The 20,919-nt window shown below is 46.2% G+C and overlaps 2 protein-coding genes and 1 long non-coding RNA gene across 4 annotated transcripts; all 3 read left to right on the forward strand.

The window, feature by feature from the left end:
* Positions 1–302: 302 nt before the first annotated feature.
* Positions 303–2,873, forward strand: LOC310891741 (zinc finger CCCH domain-containing protein 11A-like). Of its 2 annotated transcripts, none has more exons than XM_083853978.1 (3): positions 303–462; positions 1,596–1,719; positions 2,164–2,873. In XM_083853978.1, the coding sequence occupies exons 1-3, from the start codon at positions 409–411 to the stop codon at positions 2,265–2,267; spliced, it is 282 nt and encodes a 93-aa protein (XP_083710104.1). In that variant the 5' UTR covers positions 303–408; the 3' UTR covers positions 2,268–2,873. The 2 variants fall into 2 exon arrangements, 1 of the variants encoding a protein (XP_083710104.1); XR_014577701.1 differs by lacking the exon at positions 303–462 and adding an exon at positions 545–813.
* A 131-nt stretch (positions 2,874–3,004) lies between these two features.
* LOC310891742 lies at positions 3,005–5,048 on the forward strand. Its single transcript, XR_014577702.1, has 4 exons — positions 3,005–3,049; positions 3,558–3,638; positions 4,055–4,165; positions 4,904–5,048. It is a non-coding gene; the product is annotated as an uncharacterized lncRNA (long non-coding RNA).
* A 139-nt stretch (positions 5,049–5,187) lies between these two features.
* Positions 5,188–9,608, forward strand: LOC310891745 (zinc finger CCCH domain-containing protein 11A-like; the record flags this gene model as incomplete). Its single annotated transcript, XM_083853981.1, has 5 exons — positions 5,188–5,320; positions 5,531–5,596; positions 6,110–6,496; positions 7,612–7,685; positions 9,570–9,608. The coding sequence occupies 5 exons, from the start codon at positions 5,188–5,190 to the stop codon at positions 9,606–9,608; spliced, it is 699 nt and encodes a 232-aa protein (XP_083710107.1).
* Positions 9,609–20,919: the final 11,311 nt, after the last annotated feature.

The following is a 20,919-nucleotide window of genomic DNA, read 5'->3' on the forward strand; positions in this document are numbered from 1 at the left end:
TGCATGTATGATCAGGTGGTTTTTGAAGAAGTGACTCCATTTTCAGGCTTCCGGATGTGCTCCAAGGCATATTATTGAGGACGTGGAAGAGAACACTTGCTGACAAAGCTCCTGGCAGCTTTACAGAACTTTAGTTTAATATTGTGTTAGTTCCCGTAACAGCTGATTTCAAGGCATTGCTCTCCTCAAGAGACTAATTTGATGAACAGAAGAAAGCTGGAAAAATGCTTGTTACTCATTATTTTTCACTTGTTGGTACTTTCTTTAGGGTTACTTTTAAAAAGAAGATTTCACTGATCACAAGCCAGTGGAAGACTTTCAGCCCAAGCAAGGGTGAAGACAGCTCTCTCCAAGAGCAGAGGAAGTCCCTGTGGAGAGAACCCGAGCTTGTTATCAGAACTTGTCGGCATGTCTAAACAAGGAGACGATTGCTACTTCTATTTCTATTCTACCTGTACCAAGGTATGGCTGGGTTTCTTTTGCTTTGCTTTGCTTTGTTTTTTTGTTGTTTTTTTTTTTTGGTTTTTTTCATTTTTTTCAGGAAGGGGTAGAGTAGGAGGAGGAGGCACACTGGTCTTTGGTTAACGTGATAACCAGATAGATTCTGAATTCAATCGTGGCAACCTGAGGCAGTAGCATGGACGTTTTTGAGGCTGTACTATATTTTCCTTGTTGGTTTCCTTTTGGTTACAGGGAGACAACTGTTCCTTCCGCCACTGTGAAGCTGCTCTGGGGAACGAGACAGTCTGCACGCTGTGGCAGGAGGGTCGTTGTTTCAGGAATGTCTGCCGATTCAGACACATGGAAATCGATGTGAGTGCCTAAAGATGTGTTCTCAAAATAAATCAACAAAAGCATTTTTCAGTGCTGTAGGTGTGCTGATTGTGCTTTTGCAGGACAGAGTCCTTTGCTTTGGAATTACACTGGTTTCTGTTAGCAGGGGAGGGGGTGGGAGGAAGGAGAGGGAAATAAAATCAATGCCTTAGGTATGTCTTAGCAAGATTTTCTTTTATTAGACGCCGACAGTATTTTCTCAACAGATGCAGAATAACCGCTAACTAGACTGCTAAAACCTGCTGGAGCAGGGGGGTAATAAACAGGCTGTACTAGCCTCCTGAGAGCAGGCTTGATAATGATCTATCAGGTCTCTTGTGTCCCGGAGTCCTTCAGATAATGCTGTTCTAGCTGCCTGGGCTAGGAAGCAGTGGGGAAAGTTAAAGGTGCAGAAGAACGAAGTCTCTGAGAAGTAGTTCTGGATAGAGTTAACGTAGGCAATTTAAGATGTTCTTTTTCCCTCTGAATAATCCTAGTATAATCCTAGGTGTATTAGTTTAACCCACCCTAAACTGATGTCTGAGAGTGCCTGTCTTCTCAAACTGAATGATGACAAGGCTAAACGTGCATAGTGGTTACAGCTTCTGCAAACTTTGTGAATATGCCCGGAAATACTATACTTCCGTGATAAACTGACCTTTGGAATGATGTTTCAGCACTGTATTGTGACAGCCCTATCGCTGTCGTGACCTGGAACTGTGCATCTCTTTGCAAACCTTAGGTGCATGTTATCACGAGCTTGTCTTTCTTTCTGTCTTCAGAAAAAGCGCGCTGAGATTCCCTGCTACTGGGAGAAGCAGCCAGTGGGCTGTCAGAAAGCCAACTGTGCTTTTCATCACGCAAAGGGACGTTACATCGATGGCGTCTTCTTACCACCAAGCAAGAGTGAGTTTAGGTCCTTTTTCTTTAAGTATTGAAGAATTAATTTTGCATATTACTTAGTGGGTGCCAATAGTGTAGGAGACATCAGGTAACCGTTCATTTGTGAGTGCAGGAAAAGGTCTGCAGTCCTAGGTGGTCAGCTAAACCGAGTGTACTGCTGCTGTACTGCTGGTATTTGTTTTCTGCTTTCATGCTCAGCTTCTCTCTGCTTTGTGTGATATTTGCCTTGCAGTTTGCTTTCTGTTGTTTCGTCTTCTGCTGGGTGGTAGGGAGATGTGTTGTTGTTTGAAGGCAAGTCATTGTTCACGGTGTAAACAGTGGCGGGATGGGCAAAAGGAGATGCTGCATTCATTGCCTGTGCAGGTTATCTGCCTTAGCTACCATCTTCGTGCATTGTGGTCAAAGTTTTAAACTGCCATATTACTGATGATCCTCCTCTTCCTCTAGCTACACTGCCAAGTCCGCCTGAGTCCGCGGACGATGATTTGAAAGTGGCTCAGATGTCACTGCAGCAAAACAAACTTTCTGTCCAGTCCAATCCCTCTCCATAGCTAAGGCGGGTGATGAAAGTGGAAAACTCGGAAAATGTCCCAAGCCCTACACACCCTCCAGTTGTAATCAATGCTGCAGATGATGATGAAGATGATGATGGTGAGCATGGTTTGGTTCTTGGAAGGAATTTGTGCTGTAAATGATTGTGTAAGTCTTTGGTTCTTGGAAGGAATTTGTGCTGTAAATGATTGTGTAAGTCTTTGGTTCTTGGAAGGAATTTGTGCTGTAAATGAATGTATAAATCACAGATGACCTGAGGTCTGACTAGCGATAGGGCAGGCAGTCCGCTCAGGTCACTGGTGGCTTTGTCTGGCAGTCAGTGGACAGAACCTGAAATGTTGGAGGAAAGCTTAGAACCACTCTTGGCTTTAGCTGGTCTGTTGTGTAAAGCTCTATGTGAAACTAGGAAGGAAATTCCTTTTTTTTTGTCTGAAGAGTAATATGTTGTGTAGTAGTTAAAGCTGCAGAGAGAATCTAGAGTCCTAGATGTTTTGTCCTAGGGTAGTCTACTTACGAGTTCATCAGGTCAGTGTAGCTGTATTAAAAAAAAAAAAAAAAAAAACCTTTTTTATAGGAACCATGGACTGAAGTGTCATTGCATGAGCTACATAATCACGAACAATCTGGCCTATGCATAACTGAATAGATTTTTCCCCTTCAGACCAGCTTTCTGCGGAAGGAGAAGAAACTAAAACTCCCGTCCAGCAACCAGCTGAGGAAGGCCAAAATGGATTACGGATGATTTCCACTCGGAAAGCCAGTGCTACTACTGCTAAACAAGGTATTCCAGCACCTGTAGTAGGATAAATCGGAAGGAGAACTTGACAATTAACTCAAAAGCAATGTGGCGTAAAAACACAACAGAATGTAGGGGTGCTGAATGGACTCGGTTATTTCCATGATCTCATTTCTCCCTGATACCATCATGTGCCCATTGGGTCAGAAAGTTGAACTCCTTTTCTTTCCTTTTGGAGAACAAAACAGGGTCACAGCATGGAGTTTAAATGGCTGCACGTGCAGCCTGGCAACCACTGTTGAAAGCCATATCTAACGATAGAGGGATCTAATATCACGTAAATGGATTAAAATTAAAACTACAGTTTTTACCCTGAAGGGTGAAAGGAGGGGCAAAATGCCATTGATTCTATGGTTGTTTCACTTGTGAGGAGTGTTGACAGGCTTTATTCTAAATACTTCTGAAAGTTCCTGAGCACTAAGAAGCCTGAGGATCTGTGGTCCTCAGTGAGTGCCTCTAAGCCTTAGTCTCATTAACTGTTTTCTGTTTTCAGAGGACGGTCTGAATTTTGGAATAAAAACACTTGAAGAAATCAAATTGCAGAAAATGAAGGAAAAAACTAAGAGACACGGTGGTGAGTTAATATTCCCTGCTTCCTTACCCTGTTCACCTTCATCCTGTGTGATGATTTTTCTTTCAAAAAAAAACTCTTCCAGTAATACCGGGTAGCTGGCTATGCTTTGGTGAATCCAACTATTTTGCCAAAGAAGTGAAATTTGATTGGCTTCAGAATGGCAGGTGATGGTGGCTGGGAGCTGCTTGAGGGATAGACTTCCATGTTTAGCTGGGGGCATCGAGCAACCTGATTCTCAGCCAGCTGGTATTCTAGATGGGAATTCCAAGGGCAACCAGAGGCAAATTAGTCACCTCTCTTATTTGCATGCTCTGGTCACTGTATGTTTGACAGTAATGAATAATTAAAGTTTTTTGTTCTTCGTGATAGTTTTTTCTGTTTGGTAAACTTCCTTATGTTTTGCTTGCTCTGAGCAGAAGGTCCTTCAAGATCTTCTCTTCCTCCCGTCGATTCTATGATTTTTCCTGCTCCGGAAAAGGAAAATGTCCGGACAGTGGTGAGAACTGTGACACTGTCTACAGAGGAAGGTAATAATTCATGCTTTTGTTTTGATTTCATTACTCCTAAACTGGAAGGTTAAGCAAGAAGGAAGGCAATTCACCCCTGTTAGCCTCCTGGTGCTGCCGCCTTCTGTTCAAAACATGCTTTTATGCTGAAAGTCCCTGGTTGTACTGGAAAGCTTTGGTGCTCAGGTTAAGTGCAGTAGCAGGAGAAAGAAAAAAATGTGTCAGTATGCAAATAGGGGGATAACTGAAAAACAGGAGAGTAACGAGAAGAAAGAGCTCTAGAGGACAGTGCTATGTAAGAAGCAATTTCTGAAGCTTTAAAGAGGCTGACAGTGGCACGTGTGGACAGTAGTGCGATAGGAGTCTGTGTATAAATTATATTGTTTAGAGTTGTGCAAATTCCTTTGAAAGGGAAAGAAGTGAAGAAGTACTTCTACTCATAGACATTCACCTTAGAAAGGAATATTTCTCAGCATTTGTACCTAATAATATTCTGCTTGCTTATGCAGCTCTGTTCTGCACAAAGTATAGCTGTCAAGCAGACTCAGATTCATTCTCGACTACATTCAGCTGGAATTTGAGGCAAACACTGAGACTATGGATACTTTTTCTAAGTTAATTATAGTTGAAATGTGAGTTTGTGTGGTTTAGCTGTCAAAACAGTGCCTTGCTGGGTTTTTTTTGGACATGGGCTAACAGTATACTATTTCTATTGGCTACTGGTTTCTATGAAATAGAAAAATTTTACTTTTGTTTTAGGGGAGGAACCTGTGGTTCGACTAGATCTTGCTGAGAAACAAGGAAAACGGAAAGCCTCCGTGGGTAAGAACTTTTTATGAGCTGTTATTTAGGTGCCGCCTTCTCTATATGACTGCATTGAAGAGTATTTTTGACGTATGAGAGGAAAATGCATTGCAGTGGAGATCTGTGTTGACTGCAGAAATGGCAAAAAAACCATTTAGCAGCTGAAAGGCAATTTTATGAAAATATGCTTGAAAAATAGAAGCTTGTGGTTGACTGTTCTCAAATCTTCCTGCAAAGAAATGTTCTTAAAATATTCCTTGTTTTCTCTGTCTGAAGCTGATGTAAGCGCCCTTCCGGTGAAGCGCAGCCTTGCTGAAAGGCTGGGGAAGAAGGTGGAGGTTCCGGGAAATGCTGACAAAGCACCAAAGAGAGGTACAGCTACTAAACAGGCATCTGGATGTGATTCACGGGTTTTGTATTTAGGCTTTCTGTTTGTCCTTTTCCTGCGATGTTTCTTTTTGCATGTTGGCTGAGGTCTTAATCACCGGGATTCAAAGTTACCTTTCCTGCCTTGTTTTCGAATGTGAACACAAAGTTGACGTTTATGCAGCCTCCCTAATTTGGTCTTTTTCTGTTTTGCAGTTCAAGTTCCCAAGTCTGTGAAGGAGAGGCTAGGATTACCTTCTCAACGGACTAGTGCTGCGAAAGGTAACAACTGGCTATTAAATATACTTTCTCCTTCTTCCTTTCCGTGAACTTAGACCGTTTTCATACAGCCCTAAAAAGGAATTCAAATGAAAACAAAGAACTGATTCCTCTTGCTTGAGTGCTGAAGCTCTTCTGACAGCCACTATCAGAAATCTGCCTCTAGGTGTGTGTTTATTTTCCGCTTGTGCCTTGTCAAGGTTTTAAGCTGCTTCTGTGAACCATCATATACAATTAGAATAGAGCCACTGCCGGGAGCAGGAATTTGAAATGCAGTCTGAAAAAGTAATCAAGTAAACTAGCATTTCTGTGTAGCAACTCTCTCTGGATAGGGCTGGTCTTCAAAATACAACAAGTGGCTCAGAGGAGGAGGAGAATGTTAGGCTATTGTCCTAAGATGCGTTATTGGGAACGCTCAGGCTTAGTTTTCCTTAGTACTGTGACAAATTTTGGAGACTTAAACTATTGTTGGACTCTCTTTAAATGTTGGTGCTTCTCATTTCTTGATGATGACAGGGAAGGCTGCTAAGCCAAAGGGAGAGATCCATGTGAAAACACTGGAGGAAATCCGTCGTGAGAGAGCTCTTCAGAGACGAGAATGTCAAGCCAAAGCCCAGGCTGAATGGCATGGTAAAACCAAAGATCCCAGCGCAGGGGCAAAAATTGAGGGTGAGCCCAAGAAGCAGAGCGTGCTCACTCTTTCCGGGCCCAGCAAAGTGCAGTCGAAGGAGCCGGCAGGTAAAGCCAAGCCAGAAGGAGAAGTGCGTGTTAAAACCCTGGAAGAAATAAAGCGCGAGAAAGCTCTGCGGATGCAGCAGAGTGGAGGAAATGTGCCAGCTCCCCCAGCACAACCTGGACCTGCCCCAGCCGGGCAGAAATCGTTATGGAACACAAAGCTATCAGGTAATAAGATGCTTTAATACCTGCCCCGGTGAGGTGCTTCCCATATTGAGCAAGTTCCGTTTGCTCAGGATCTGCTTTGCTTTTTCCTTCAATGCAGAGGATAAAAGAGTTTAAGGCTACAAAGTTCAAAGGCAAAGAAGGGCCAGAACATGCAACCATGTCTGTTTTCGTTAATTACGTGATGGTATTCTGTATTTCCCACTAGAAAATTAACACATTGAGGGGCTTTTTAGTCTAATTTTGGTATTCTGTTTTTTTCTGCCATCTGTTTACGGTATGAAGTCCACCCTGCGTTGAGTTCAAGTTCACCTTCCTCTTTGGCATGTGTTGCTTAACTTGACACGTGTATGTGTTTGTAAAGCATGCATCAGCGTCTTAATGTGGGGGGCCAGTTTCTGTCAAAAATGACAGAGGATCAAAGGCCTCGTTGTTAAGATTATATCAACTTTGTAAAATGAGATTGTGTGAGGGAGATAAGGAGGGCTTAAAGGCTGCATGCACTGCACATTGTAGCCTTTCTCTCTGTCTCATGGGACACGAGGAAATAAACACACAAAGAAAACAAGTACCCAGCCTTCTTTCGTTTCTTCTCCTGCCAGCCAGATGTTAGGTCAGGAATGGGAGACTAGAATATGACTCTACAAATTTGGATTTTGTAGAACAACTTAATAGATTTTGTGGGACATCACTGCAGGGGAGAGGAAGCTGGTACAACAGTTGCATACACTCTCTTGTCTTACTATACCTGCTGCTTTTCCTTTCCTAGAGGGAGCAAGACTTTAAATACAAAAGCTGTCAACATTTGTGAATCTTACTAGACTTCATACAACGTCTTAGAGTATTGCTTGCACTTGGGATCGCTCTGTGTCTGAGTTTCCCTCGTCCTGGATTATGATTTACTGTAGCTATTCAGTTCCTTTGTTCCTTTGTATGGATTGTTGGTAGACGGAGTTTACTATGTGGAAGATATTGCTGAGAATCCAGGCAATGGCAGTGTACTTCTGCTGGCCAAATACAGTTAACTGTGTAGACGGGCCGTGGAAATGAGGAAGAGAACGTGGATTTTTCATGAGGCAGAGCAAGACTGTATCAGTTCTCTCTTCCTTTTACTCTAGCCAACTTTAACATGTTTGCGAAGCCTTGGGATGGGAAAGTCGCTTCCCCCAAGAAGAAGGCACTGAAACGTAAGGCACCTGGTAGTTTTCCCTCTGCTGTAGCAGCTGTGAAGCCACGGACTGCCTCTGACGCTGACACAATGGGACCTCCAGCCAAAAAAGCAGCTATGGTAAGGACAGGGGCTAATGCAGAAATGGATCCCTTGTAAAATTTACACCCTCCTCTAGGAGAAAAGATGGAAAACTCAAAAGTTCTACAGGCTTTCTGTTTCCTTTTAAATCCAGTAGCTGCCTACAGAATTCTTGTAGTACCCTTCCATATTTATTAGATTAATGGCACTATTTACTTAGTCCTCTGTGATTCTGTGATTTCTCTGGTGTGGAGGATTTTGTCCATTAATGCTGTGTTCTTAAAAGACACAAGATCATTAGTAACCTCCAAGTGAATATTAACTTTCTTCAGGAGCACCTTGGTTTTGTATTTTGGCTAAGGCTCCGCAATGCCAGAGGAGAAGCAGCATGGAGGAAAAAGCTAGTAAGGAATCTTTTACCCATGAGTCCTAAATACTGTTTTGCTGCTTTCTAGGCTGTTCCAGCCACGCTGGAGCACGTCCCAGCCACGAGACTTGAAGAAAATCCCCAAAACAGGTGATGACCACAACTTGTTCTTTTTCTCAATCGGTGTATATCCCCAGTGAAACATAAGTTCTGTCACACGTGGGGAAAAAAGGAGGGTTCTGAGATAATTAAAGCCCAAATCCATCAGAGGAATAAGTCACGTGAAATGACTTTCTAGCAGCTAGCAGGAATGCTTAATTAGACTTACTTTCTTTAAATGCTGCAAGTCGGTACAGCTTTCCAGTGACTTCTTGCTCTGTCTGAATACCTAAATGAGGATGAGGTGAAGTTCTCCTACTTCCTCGTGAGGTGATAAATGATGAGTAGTGTCCTCTGCCTTTTGGTCCTCAAGAATGCCACCCGAACAAACATACAAGGTGACAAGAGTGCAGGGAGAGCAGAGGGAAGTGATGGCTGCAGATCAGCTTCCTGTAGTGGGGAGCAAACTCTGCTGAGTGTGCCGTGGGAAAAATGACTAACTTAGCAAACAGATATTTGCAGATGGAGACTTCTTACCATTTTTACAGGAAAATTAAGCAAGGTGGCAAAGTGCCTCTTGCTACAACAATTGAACCATCTTTGCTAGACTCCAGGTGCTCTGGCTTCACAGAGAAACCCCCAAACTGAAAAATGTACCTGCTAATATATTGGGCTCTAAATGTAGCCCTGGGTTAATTGAATAACAATCCCTGGGTAAGATTGAAGTGCAGGAGGGGTTGGCTACGGTTTTAAGAGCCGGTTTGCAGAAAAGGGATTTCCCGTTAAGAAATGGCATATACTGATTGTTCTCTTCCTTGCTCTGCCAAGACCTGAAGCACATCTTGGAAGCCAGGCAGAATCTGTGGAGCCAATGGAGTTCTCAAGCTCGACTTCAGCTTCTTCCCAGCTAGAAGAAGCAAGGACACGCCGGCTGAGTTCCACAGGCAACGCGCCCGTATCTGTAGACGAGGATTTAGAGACGCTACTTTGGGAACTCTCAGACGGCATACTGGAAGCCGAGCTCGACTTGGACCCAGGGAAGGATGAGGATGACCTCCTCCTTGAGCTTTCCAAGATGATTGATGATTGAACTGCATAGTCCTATGGTATATTAAAAAAAAAAAAAAAAAACAAAAAACAACTCTTCTTCTTGTTGGATACCCCGAGGTGATCCTTTTTCTAACTGAGGCTTTGCAATGAGACTTAAAGCACAGTTGGAACTGGTAGAAATTGGCAGGATCTGCACTCAGTTGTCCTAAGTTTCCCTGCTGGTCAGAGTTAAGGTCTTGTGCATGGTTCCGTAACTATAGGTGGCTACCTTTGATATCAAGAGGACAAAGCACTTGTTTCTTTTGGCACAGAAAGATGACCATCGGCACGCTGCGGTGGCTGTGAATTGACGTAGTGATGGAGCGATGCTCTGAAGGCTTAAACGGAAAGCTTCTTCCTTCCCCCCCGCCTTGGCACAGCTCGATGTTGGGCACATTGTGAAGCCTGGGTGTTCTGATTTCTCGGACAGTTGATACCCAAATCCCGGAGTTACTATGTCAACTCTTGACTTTTATTTGTGTATGCCATTGTTTTGACTGTAATCTTTTCAGATGATGAAGCTGTAGGGGCGGGAGGGAGCAGAATAATTATTCTAGCGTTGTGGACCAAACATGCTGCCAGGAGTGGTGGTGGTGGGGTCAGCCCACCCGGCCTTACTTTCAATTATCAGGGATGATAAAATGGTGTGAAAAGCAGCAGCTCTGCGATACGGCTACGCTACCCCCACTCCCTTCTCTTGTGCTGTACCAAAGTTCCCCCAAGCTTTGGTTGGTGCTTTTTGCTGGTGACAGTAGGACTCCAGGGCGAGTAGTCGGGACTCTCCTGCAGTAACTGGGTCAATTAAGGGTTGGTTTAAGTGCCTCCTGGTTTTTAAAATTGCTCCCCTGAGCTGCTGGCTCTGCTGCCTGCTACAGCAAATGTTCGGGTGCCATCAGCGTCGCACTTGGGCGTGGGCACTGACCCTGCGGAGGAGAGCTGAGACTCGCGTGTATTGTGTACCCTGCCGCCAGTGATCGTTTTCCCCTAGCAGATCTATTTTGAATCATTTCCCTAAATTTTAGAGGAACTTTAGGCTCTTTGTGCTATGATTTGTGAAGCTGTAGGGGCCCTCAGGCATTTGTTGCTGGCAGAGAAAAACCGCTTGTCGAATTTGTTGTAAATACTTTCTGTTTGGACAACAACGCCTGTGTGTGTGTGTGTGTGTGTGTGTGTGTACGTGCGTGCTTTGATGACCCCCTGCGACGCCCCAGCTCCGCGAGGGAAGCTTTGAAGCGGCTCTGGGAAAACCTCTGCGGAAGAAACTGCTGCTGGCGACTTGCGGAAAACGGACTCCACAATCAGTGAGATTGTAAAGTAGGTATGTTTATTCAGCGCTGGGCAGCACGGGAGGTCGTGGGCATGAAGATTGATGACTCTTCCTCGTCACCGCTAGTTGACCTCTTGTCTTTGCACAGACTCAGTTGCTCCTTGGCTCTTGTCCATCTGCAGGACCAGTTTCTCCCAGTTTCTTAAGATAGGCTCGCTCTCTTATTAGGAGACTGACCTTGGTAAGGGGCCCAAGGCTTCTTGCTTTAGTTAATTGGCACAATGCACCATAGTTAGCAAAGACACTAAGTAGCATCCTAGTTTAATGCCGTCAGCGCTCTATCTCTACTTGATAAGATTCTCCTAACTCCCTCTCTCACTGGAGCCCACGCAGCCCTCCGTCCTGCCGAAGGACTTCACGGGGACTTCTGCCGGCTCCGGGTGCCCGCACACAGACAGAAATGGCTTTGAGAGAAAACAATCAGGAGGAGGAGAGCTCAGAGACTGCGGCCGGCTTCGGCCACCTTCCCCTCGCTTTCCCTCTCCGTGTTCAAACCGAGCACTGTTCTGCCGTCAACCTTCGCTGCCTCTGCCCGCGGCGCTGGGCTTTCGCGTGTGCCATTGCTCCTCTACATATTTTATCCTTCCTTTTGTAAGGAATGGTCCAGCAATTCGTGTCACTAAGGGATTTGAAGGGTTAACATCGAGGTCCGGGTCTAGGTGATAAGAGAACAAAGGGGTTTTTAGGGAAAAGTGCTGACTACTGCAGGGGATGTTGCTAGAGTTTCTGAAATCCGGCGCAGAGGCTCCCAAACGAGGAGGAAGGGGGAGCTGAAGGACAATTGAAGGACAAAAGCCTGGGAGGAAGACAACCAGCATTCAGCCCGAGCAAGCCCCGAGAGACCACCAGAGACTGGTACGCAGGCGCCCCTGGGAGGGGTTTCGGATTCCGGAAACCAATTCTAATAACCCTGCCTCTTCTCGAAGTAGTAATGAATATGTATTAGCCTGGGAGCATCAAAACCAGCCGCCTTACGTAACAGGTGTGCGTCCTGGGGGAGCAGAGACTCCCGGCGCACCCAGCGCTGCTTGCTTGCCTCTATTCGTTTAATAAATTGTAAACTTTGATTGTAATCCTATTTGGATTTATAACAGCCATTTATAACACTTTTTATATTTGTATTTTATTTAAGGCTGTCTTGCCCCCCTCCCCCCCCCAGCCTCGCTGCTCACCAATAAAGCTGGCGCAGGGACTCCTGCCTGCGACCATAGAGGCGCAGGGACTCCTGCCTGCGACCATAGAGACGCGGTCCTCCCGGCCTGCTAGAGCGGCCCGCCACGCTCCTCCAGCATCCCAGCGTCCCTTGCGCGCTCCCGCCCGGCCTCAGGGGCTTCCGGAGGCGGCCCAGCAGGGGCGGCGGGAGCAGCGAGGCGGCGGCAGCCATGGCGTACCGCGGGCAGGACCAGAAGGTGCAGACGGTGATGGTGCAGCCCATCGTAGCCTTCCTGCGGCTGGGGAGCGACGGGGGAGCGGGTGGGGGGCGGCCCGGGCCTCAGGGGTCTCGGCCCGGGCCTTGAGGCCTTGTCCCGGGGCCCTGGGGCCTCGTTGCAGGGTTTGAGGCCTTGTCTTGAGGCCTTGTCCCGGGCCTGGAGCTCTTGTCCCCGTGCTGAGCCCTTCACGCAGTGCCCCAGAACCTCATCTTCCGCTACCTGCAGAGCGTGAGTAGCGCGGGGAGAGGACGGGGAGGGGATGGGGATGGGGATTTGGGGGGGGTGGGGGGAGCGGGGAGGGTCCGGGGATCTCCCTCGCTGAGTTTTCGGCTCCCACCCGTTGCTCGGGGCAGGTTTGTGGGGAATGGAGAGCTGTGCGGCGTGCTGGTGGGTACAAGGAGCTGCTGCGCAGCCCGGCGTTTCCCCCTCGTGTTAACGGGAGTGGGATCGTGCAGCCGGGCGTGCAGGAGTGTTCCCTTGTGACTGGAAACGTGTCCTTCAGCAAACGTGTAGTATTCACCCAGTCATATAAGACTCTAAAATGTCAGACTGTTAATTGAAACTGCCCCTGAGAGTTGCTCCTTGGAGTGTTTGGGAGCTCTAGCGGCTATGGTTAGCGGGTATTTCTGAACACACGAGAGAGAACAAAACTGCTCGCGGTGTTTGTGTTCCAATTTACTCTCCTCCTTCGTTCTGCAGAGCTCGAGGATCCAGGTGTGGCTGAGCAAGTGAACGTGCGGATAGAAGGCTGCATCATCGTGAGTGTCAGCATGACCCCACGTTACATCGTTAGTTTGTTTTCCCTCATTCACAATCCTATTTTTTCTTGTCAAGAAAAACTAGCCCAAGGGAAAAAAGAAATCGTGCTTCTCTAACAATTAGTCTTCGTTGTCCAGCCTGGGTCAGCAAAGCTGACGATGGTTCGTGTTGTTGCTGAACTAATTGCCACTGTTGCCGATTTCTAGGGCTTTGACGAGTACGTGAATTTGGCGCTGGACGACGCAGAGGAGATTCACTCCAAGACAAAATCAAGGAAACAGCTGGGTGTGTCGTGTGTCTGTGCAACCCGAGTGACGCGCGGTCTGAAACCTGCCCGGGTGAGCCTTCTAGGTAGCAGCACTGAGACGTACCAACCGTGTGACGAGCCTTGCTGTTGAAGTTCAGTGAGCAATTCCTGGCTACATCTCTGTCCCTGATGATTTTTGAGCTGCTGATTTTGCTGGATGAAGGAGAATCTGTCCCTGCCTGAGACCGGTTCTGGTCTTTGAAATGTGTAATACCAGGCGGCCTGCACTCTGCATGATGGGCAAAACCCTGCTCAACCACACAAAACACTTTCTGAAAACACGAGATTATTCTCAGGTTCTGGGCTCTCTCTAATCCCCTCTTTCCCTTCTCTTTGCTGCAGGCCGGATCGTGTTAAAAGGGGACAACATCACTCTTCTACAGAGCGTTTCTAAGTAGAATTTGCCATCCTTAGAAGAAAGGTGGCTGCCGTGCTGCGGAGTGACTGAGTGCCAGGGGAACGCGGCCCGCTGGTAGATAGGAAGTTATTTGTAACTGGGGTTGCATGCTGAGGTCAAAAGTCTTTCCTTTGTGGGAGCGAGTTGTTTGTAGCTTGAAACAATACGTGATGTATTTCACAAATAGCCATTTTTCACATTAACTGTAAATGTAAACCACAAATCTGCTTGTTTTCAGTCTCTTCCTTCTGTGAATGGAGAAGGAGGAGAAATATAGAAGCGTGGGCTTTTCTTTTTGCTGTGGATCTGATAAGTTTCGATAACGCTATGTGCTTTCTTGACCATTACATCTGCATTATGTGGCCAGGGTGGACTCGTTCAGGGCACGGAAGCCCCACACAGTCCTTGAGCTAGCAGGGTGCTAAGGAGGGTGTTGGAGATTTTGCATACAATTGCAGCCCTTTGTTGCTGCAGTGACAGGTTCCTCAGATTCTTTCTAAACAGGGTTTAGCTTGTTGAGAATCTTTTTGGGAGTGTTTATTGTGGATCAGTCAGTAAAAGTATCTTAGTGGGCCCGTGAGGGATTTGGGGCTGTGGTGCAGTAACCCAGTGTTTACAAGTGTTACTGCTATGCATGCTTGTCCAATAACGTCTCCAGATCAGAGAGTGAGAGCGGGCAAGTGGTTTGGATTAAATCTGTCACTTCTTGCTGCTTTGGACAGAGCCTGTAGATTAAACCCTTGTGCTGTTCAATAAGCTGGGGTATCAGATGTGTCGGTTGGGTTTTTATCATTTGATTTATTTTTTTTATCCGTTTGGAGATCTGTCTTTTCTATTTAAGTTTCCCCAAGAGAGCTGAGTTGCTTGATGCATCGACCAAAGAGAAGTTCCCCGGCTGACTTGGGACAGCCAGTCCCCTCGTTTTTCTGATCACAAAAAAAAAAAAAAAAAAGGAAAAAAAAAAGAAAAAAATCGAAGAAGAAAAATTTTGACTGTAACTGTAACTCAGAAACTAAGATTACCTAAATGGAGAGAAATGAATTTTGATGCACAGGCTGTGCTAGAAATCTGTTAATCAGCATTCAGTTTTTCAAAACTTCAATTTGTGTATCATCATCATGAAAATTAATAAATTCAAGGTGGGAGATCCTTTCCTGAAAGGGAAGGACAGAAATACGAGTCTTGCTGTGGGGCCTACCCAGCGCAGTTCTGCCATTCCGAGAAGTAATACGTCAGGAGTGTCACAGCAGACGTTCCCAGGAAGAAACCTTTGAGGGGCAGCATGACACACTTGATTGGCTAAAGCAGCTTCAGCTGGACAGCCTGCTGCCGGGATGGGTAATTCTAAGTTGTGTTCAAGTTGCTGAGTTCCTTTCAGCATGTAGTAAAGATGTAACGTGCCGATGTCGTTTGGGAACAGGAGGCATTACGTGTCACCAGCAGTGGGCACGTAGGGAACAAAACAGTATCTTACGAGGTCCTCCACATCTGCCTTTCATTTTGTCCTTGGTTTGCCAGCTGGAGCTTTCAGGAGGTGAGGAAGGAGGCTGTCCCAGTGAATAGTTCAGGTGTTGCAGGGTATTTGTGATGCAGTGCTTGTAAAATTTACCTGCCCGCATCTCCTGTTACAGGCAGCCCCCCGCGGGCCCTGTGAGATGGGGAGCTGCTGCCCGGGGTTAGGCCCAAGGTGCCCTGTCAGGCCCAGGGCCGCCCTTCCCCTTCCCCTCGCCCTGCCCTTCCCTCCCGCTCCTCAGCCCTTGCTCAGGCCTTTTGGGCCGTCTGGCCGTCCATCTGGCCGTCTGTCCATCCATCCGGCCGTCTGGCCGTCCATCTGGCCCTGTGTCCCTCCATCCCACCGCCCTGCCCCGTCCCCGCCGTCTCCCTAGGGAAGCAAAGAGTCCCTGGGCTGCCTTCAGGGGGGAGGTTCTGCTCAGGAAATTAAAGCTTCCCCCTTAACGGGCGCCTTGCGAGTTATTTTGAGTTCCAACCTTCTGCCTTCCTTTCGTAGCAGTGCCTCTGAGGGGTGCGCTGTAAGGTAGCCGTCATCTGGCGCGCTGCTCCTGCGTTTCCCAAAGGAACTGCCTTCGGGATCTGACTAACTCTGGATGCACGCGGTTGTCACCTTAATTTCTCCGTTAGTTTGCTGAAAACAACCCGCTTGGGTGACCTTTGTGTTTGTTTCTTCAAACTTGGATCGAGGAGGTCTCTGTTTCCTTATGTTGATGTTCACGACGAAAGTGCAGAAGGGATGCTTACTGTTGCCCGGGTCAGTCCTGTTGCCAGGATGGGAATGTTTAGCCTACCGGCCCTCTGGTGCTGTTAGGCTGCACTCGGAGTGTGAGCTCTGGGCCTTATTTGGAAAAGACTGCGTTATTTGAGTGTACAAACCCGAGATATTCTGCGGATAGGTGATTCTCAAACCACGTCAGAACCACCGCTGTGACGTGTGCTGGAGTCGGACGCGCGTTTGACTGATCAGGCGGAGCAGGTGAATTGAATTTGTTGCTGGATGGCGAGGTGTTCTGGGGGAAGAGCTAGTCTAAGGAAAACTTCCTCTTACTGCCCCTTCCCATCTCAAATGGCCACTGCCTGGGGAAATTGCTTCTTTATGACATTAACTACAATGTTACAGTGAGGATGAGGAATCATCATTACTCCCATAGTTATTTGCTGCCAGGCCGCAGCGTTGATTTCAGAGATTTTAAAAAAAAAAAAAAAACAGGAAAAAGAAAGGAAGTATGTATTCTTTCACATACTCTCTTTTCCCTGAGAGTAAATGTTGTAGCTTCAGCAGTACCCTTCCTCTGGAAACGATTCCCAGTGCCTGCTCAGACACTGGGGAGTAAAATGACAGAACAATGGAGGAGAGCCACCCGATATAAAGAAAGGAAAAAAGGGGTTATGGATGAAGGGAAAGCAACTACATAAAAAATTGGTGCTATCTAAAAATTGGTTAACGGTTTGGGACCTGCAGGTGCTGCCTACACGTGCGTGTGTTGCAGTCGTGCCTGTTGCCACTGCGCAAAATGGAGAGAGCTTCTTTGTCGAATGCAGCACGTTAAAGAATGCGCCATCCCTCGTGTGGGACTTCTTCCCCATTGATCTGTGGTTTACCTGAAGGTTTACCATAACCTACATAAGTTTCAAAAGCAAGCAAACAACCAACCAAAAAACAACACCAACATTAAAGAGTGGCAAGGCAGATGCTCATCTGGGGACTCTGACTCATCGGTGACATCACCAAGCAAAGCATTGTGAGCGCTTCGGGTCGGGGCTGCTGTGGCGAGCCTCGCAGCCGGGAGGGAGAGCGGGTACGGTTCGCCTCTGGTGGGTCTGTGTCAGCCCTCTGCCCTGGTGGCTTCGTTAGCAGTGAGAGTTTGACTGCTGTGTTCCCAGCTTTCGCTTCTGCACCGACCGTGTGGCAGAGCCCGCAAGCTGCTTCCTCGGCTGGAAGAGGAAGAGGAGTGACCTCAACTGTGCCGAGGTAAAGCAGAACCGTTGAAAAGATTTGTCAAAGATGCGGCTGGTACCAGCGCAGCCGCTGCAGCTGCAGCAGGTCCTGGAGCATTGGAGAAGATAGAGAGGGGTTTCTTCGTGAAAAGAATGCTGTGAAAGTGTTTTCACGCCAGAAATTAGGAGAAGCGCCTCTGTTGTTTGGATATCCTCTATTGACCTGGCACACGGGCATTACAGCATACCTGGCACACTCTTTGTATTGTTTGTAAAAGAAAAAAAAAAAAAAAGTGTTTTAGGGCAGGCCAAAAACCTGCCTTGGCACTTCCACATCGCAGCAGTGCTTGCAGGCCGTGCATCCTGGATGCCAGGCAAGGATCTAAATCCGATGGTGCTGTTGGTAACGTGAAGTTCAGGAAGCACTTCTGGTTTTTTCTGCTCTTCCATGTGAATTTTTGCCCTGTGAAGGTGGTGTACTGAGCTCTTTTCTTACCAACAAATAGGTTTAAAAGCAGTTACAGCAAGGATGAGCTGTGTTAGCAGGAGGCTGTTCTGTGCTTTGACCATGGGAAGATGAATGGTTTACCTATGCACCGTTAAATATAATTTGACACCTAGCACACAACACTTGCAGCCTGTGGGGTGCTTTAACAAGCAGGTAAATCAGCGGAGACTGTTTTGCAGCAAGGCTGATGCTGGGTGATTAAAAAGCAGGGTCACAACAAGGAGTTTATGCTGTTCTTTCTTGCTTGTCATCCGACTGTCCGCTTACACTGTTCTAAAAATAAAAAACCACCAAAACGGGGTAAGCATCTTTAATACCTTTATTATAAATGGAAGGCACAAAACAGGCCAGCAACAGAGACTGTCCAAGAGAAAGACTTTGCGCTTTATAAACAAACAAGAAATTACCCTTAGGTAGGTGTGATAATCCTTCCCTAATGCATTTTTTGGAGTGCAAAAATATTTTGTTCCCTTCTTGCTCTTCTCTCCAGGACAAAGGCAGAATAGCCAACTGGAAAGTTAGACCAGGGAGGTCAGTTTGTTCCGTACTGAGAAAGACAAGCCTGTAAAACAAACTAGGCAGGTTTTCTTTGGACTAGTTATCTTCCTTCAGCAAAGGCAAAGTTTATGACACTTGTTGGCATGTATTTCCAGACCCCCAGCTACCGTGACTGTAGTGCATCTGTAATTCTTTTGTACAAAAAGAGTTCAAAATCTCGTAACGCAAAAACTTTACTAGCACCCTGGAGAAAAAAGAAATCTAAAAATCTTGCCAACTTCTATTACAGACCTGCTGAGTGCACCAGAGTTACTCATTTTTATTCAGGCTTTCAGGGGCTAGTTCAGTTGGTTTCTGTTCAGCACTTGGATCGCCATATTGGCAGATGTCAGTTTAAAAAAAAAAAAAAAAGCTTTGGAGATCTTTTTTAAAATGAGACTGCTTTTTATGGCATTTAGGGCTGTGAGGTATCCTTGGTTTTTGCTTTCTTCCCATTCCTTAGACCAGATCCATTCATATCCTGAACAGCGTTCTGGGTCTGTTCAGGAAAATGGAAGGCAACAAGCAAAATGATGAGCTCCTTGGGCATTCAAAAGAGCTCAGTCTGGAAAAGATTTCAAGTCCAACTTCCATGCTAAGGAGCACCAGTAATTTTTAGAAGTAGATGCAGAGGAATCTGCATGGCACTAAGTGTGTTTCTGAAGGTGCTAAAGGTCAGAAGTGACGATTCCTCTCAATACTAAAGAAGAGAAGGAAACCTTGCACTTAACTACTGTTTTTATTCCCTTTGTCAAGCAGTCAAAACCAACAACTAATACGGGAACCCAACTTTTCCCCTCTTTACTTTAGATTTGGGAAAATTCCCTGCCAAAATAATACTTCCTGGAAAATTCACTAGTGTTTGTGTGAGTAAAAGGTTCCAACCTTTTATTATTAATTTGTAAGAACTATTTCATCCGCTTTTGTCCAGAAGAGTCCGAAATAATTTGCACAGAAATGTGCAGCATTTTAATGAAAGGCTTCAGAATCACTCTAATTTGAACTTTATCTGGTCTGGTTGCAGGTTTTATGACATTTAGTGTCTTAAAAAAAAAATCAAAATATCTGACTTCACATCAGAAAAAAAAAACCTGCTTGTGGCTAAATAAAATCTGTTGCAGCTCTGGTCATTGAAAAATCATTGGCTGTTAAATTGGACCTAAGTCATCTTTTCTAACCTTTCATGATCTTGCAGCAATGGATGATGATGGATATATGGATTAGGGAACAGCACGTGATGGCAAACCTGTGGTATTTGCTACAGCGCAGAAAGAAAACAAATTGCTTCCAAAAAATCAAACTAATTCAAAATTCTTGGTATCATGCAGCCATGCCACTGGCAAAGTGAGCATTGCCCTGCCTCTCAAAGCTTGCTGTATCCTTGATCTGCTGTCTTCCTGCTGTTAATTGATTGCAAGTCTACGTGTCTGATCAGGGCTACGAGTTGTTCTCGATATGGATACCATATGACATATACTGTGCACGCTTGTGTGTATAGATATGTTTATCCTGTATGCATGTACATATTTGATCTGGATAGGCTGGAGCGATGGGCTGAGGTCAACTGTATGAAGATCAACAAGGCCAAGTGCCGGGTCCTGCACCTGGGGCGCAACAACCCCAAGCAGAGCTACAGGCTGGGAGATGAGTGGCTGGAAAGCTGCCTGGCCGAGAAGGACCTGGGAGTGTTGGTTGACAGTCGGCTGAATATGAGCCAGCAGTGTGCCCAGGTGGCCAAGAAGGCCAACAGCATCCTGGCCTGTATAAGAAGCAGTGTGGCCAGCAGGTCTAGGGAAGTGATTGTGCCCCTGTACTCGGCTCTGGTGAGGCCGCACCTTGAGTACTGTGTTCAGTTTTGGGCCCCTCGCTACAGGAAGGACATGGACGTGCTCGAGCGAGTCCAGAGAAGGGCGACCAAGCTGGTGAGGGGTCTGGAGAACAAGTCTTACGAGGAGCGGCTGAGGGAGCTGGGCTTGTTCAGCCTGGAGAAGAGGAGGCTCAGGGGCGACCTCATCGCTCTCTACAGTTACCTTAAAGGAGGCTGTAAAGAGGTGGGGGTTGGTCTGTTCTCCTACGTGCCTGGTGACAGGACGAGGGGGAATGGGCAAAAGTTGCGACAGGGGAGTTTTAGGTTGGATGTTAGGAAGTACTTCTTTACCGAAAGGGTTATTAAGCATTGGAACGGGCTGCCCAGGGAGGTGGTGGAGTCACCATCCCTGGAGGTCTTTAAAAGACGTTTAGATGTAGAGCTTAGCGATATGGTTTAGTGGAGTACTTAGTGTTAGGTCGGAGGTTGGACTCGATGATCTTGAGGTCTCTTCCAACCTAGAAATCCGTGATACTGTGTGATACATACGTATGCATATTTGTGTGCTGGCCCCCAGATCACTCATGGTATAAAGCATTGGCCTCGAAGGCATACTCATCAAAATATTTGGTAGATCCTCCATTTTTTTCTAGTTCCCTCAAAATGAGAGAGTTTTTACGCGCTCTCTGTGTCAAAAAGGCAAAACTTCTGATTTCCACTGTCGCTCTCGCTAACTTTCTATCACTCACTCCTCGTGTGTGTGTCTAAACACATATGTGTGTATGCGTATGCACATTTGTGTATTTCTGTGCACTGGTGTGTTTTTTGCTGTACAGGTAATAAAGACGGGGAAAGGTTTTAGTGTTTTCTTAATAGGTGAAGAAATCTTGAAGACCAGAGATTGGAACATACTGAATTTTGAATTAAAAAAAAAAAAAAAAAGTCAAATTTTCTGGCTGTGGAAGATGGAGCCTCATTTTTGCAGCCACTTTGAATCACGAGTTCATCTCTAAATGCACTGGGTTTTTTTGTTTTCGTTTTGTTTTGTGTTTTTTTTTTTTTGGTTTTTATTTTTTGAAGAGCTAACTAACCCTGGCTGT

The sequence above is a fragment of the Anser anser genome (genome assembly GCF_964211835.1).
Source record: "Anser anser genome assembly, contig: HAP1_SCAFFOLD_90, whole genome shotgun sequence".
In the NCBI taxonomy this organism is placed as follows: Eukaryota; Metazoa; Chordata; class Aves; order Anseriformes; family Anatidae; genus Anser; species Anser anser.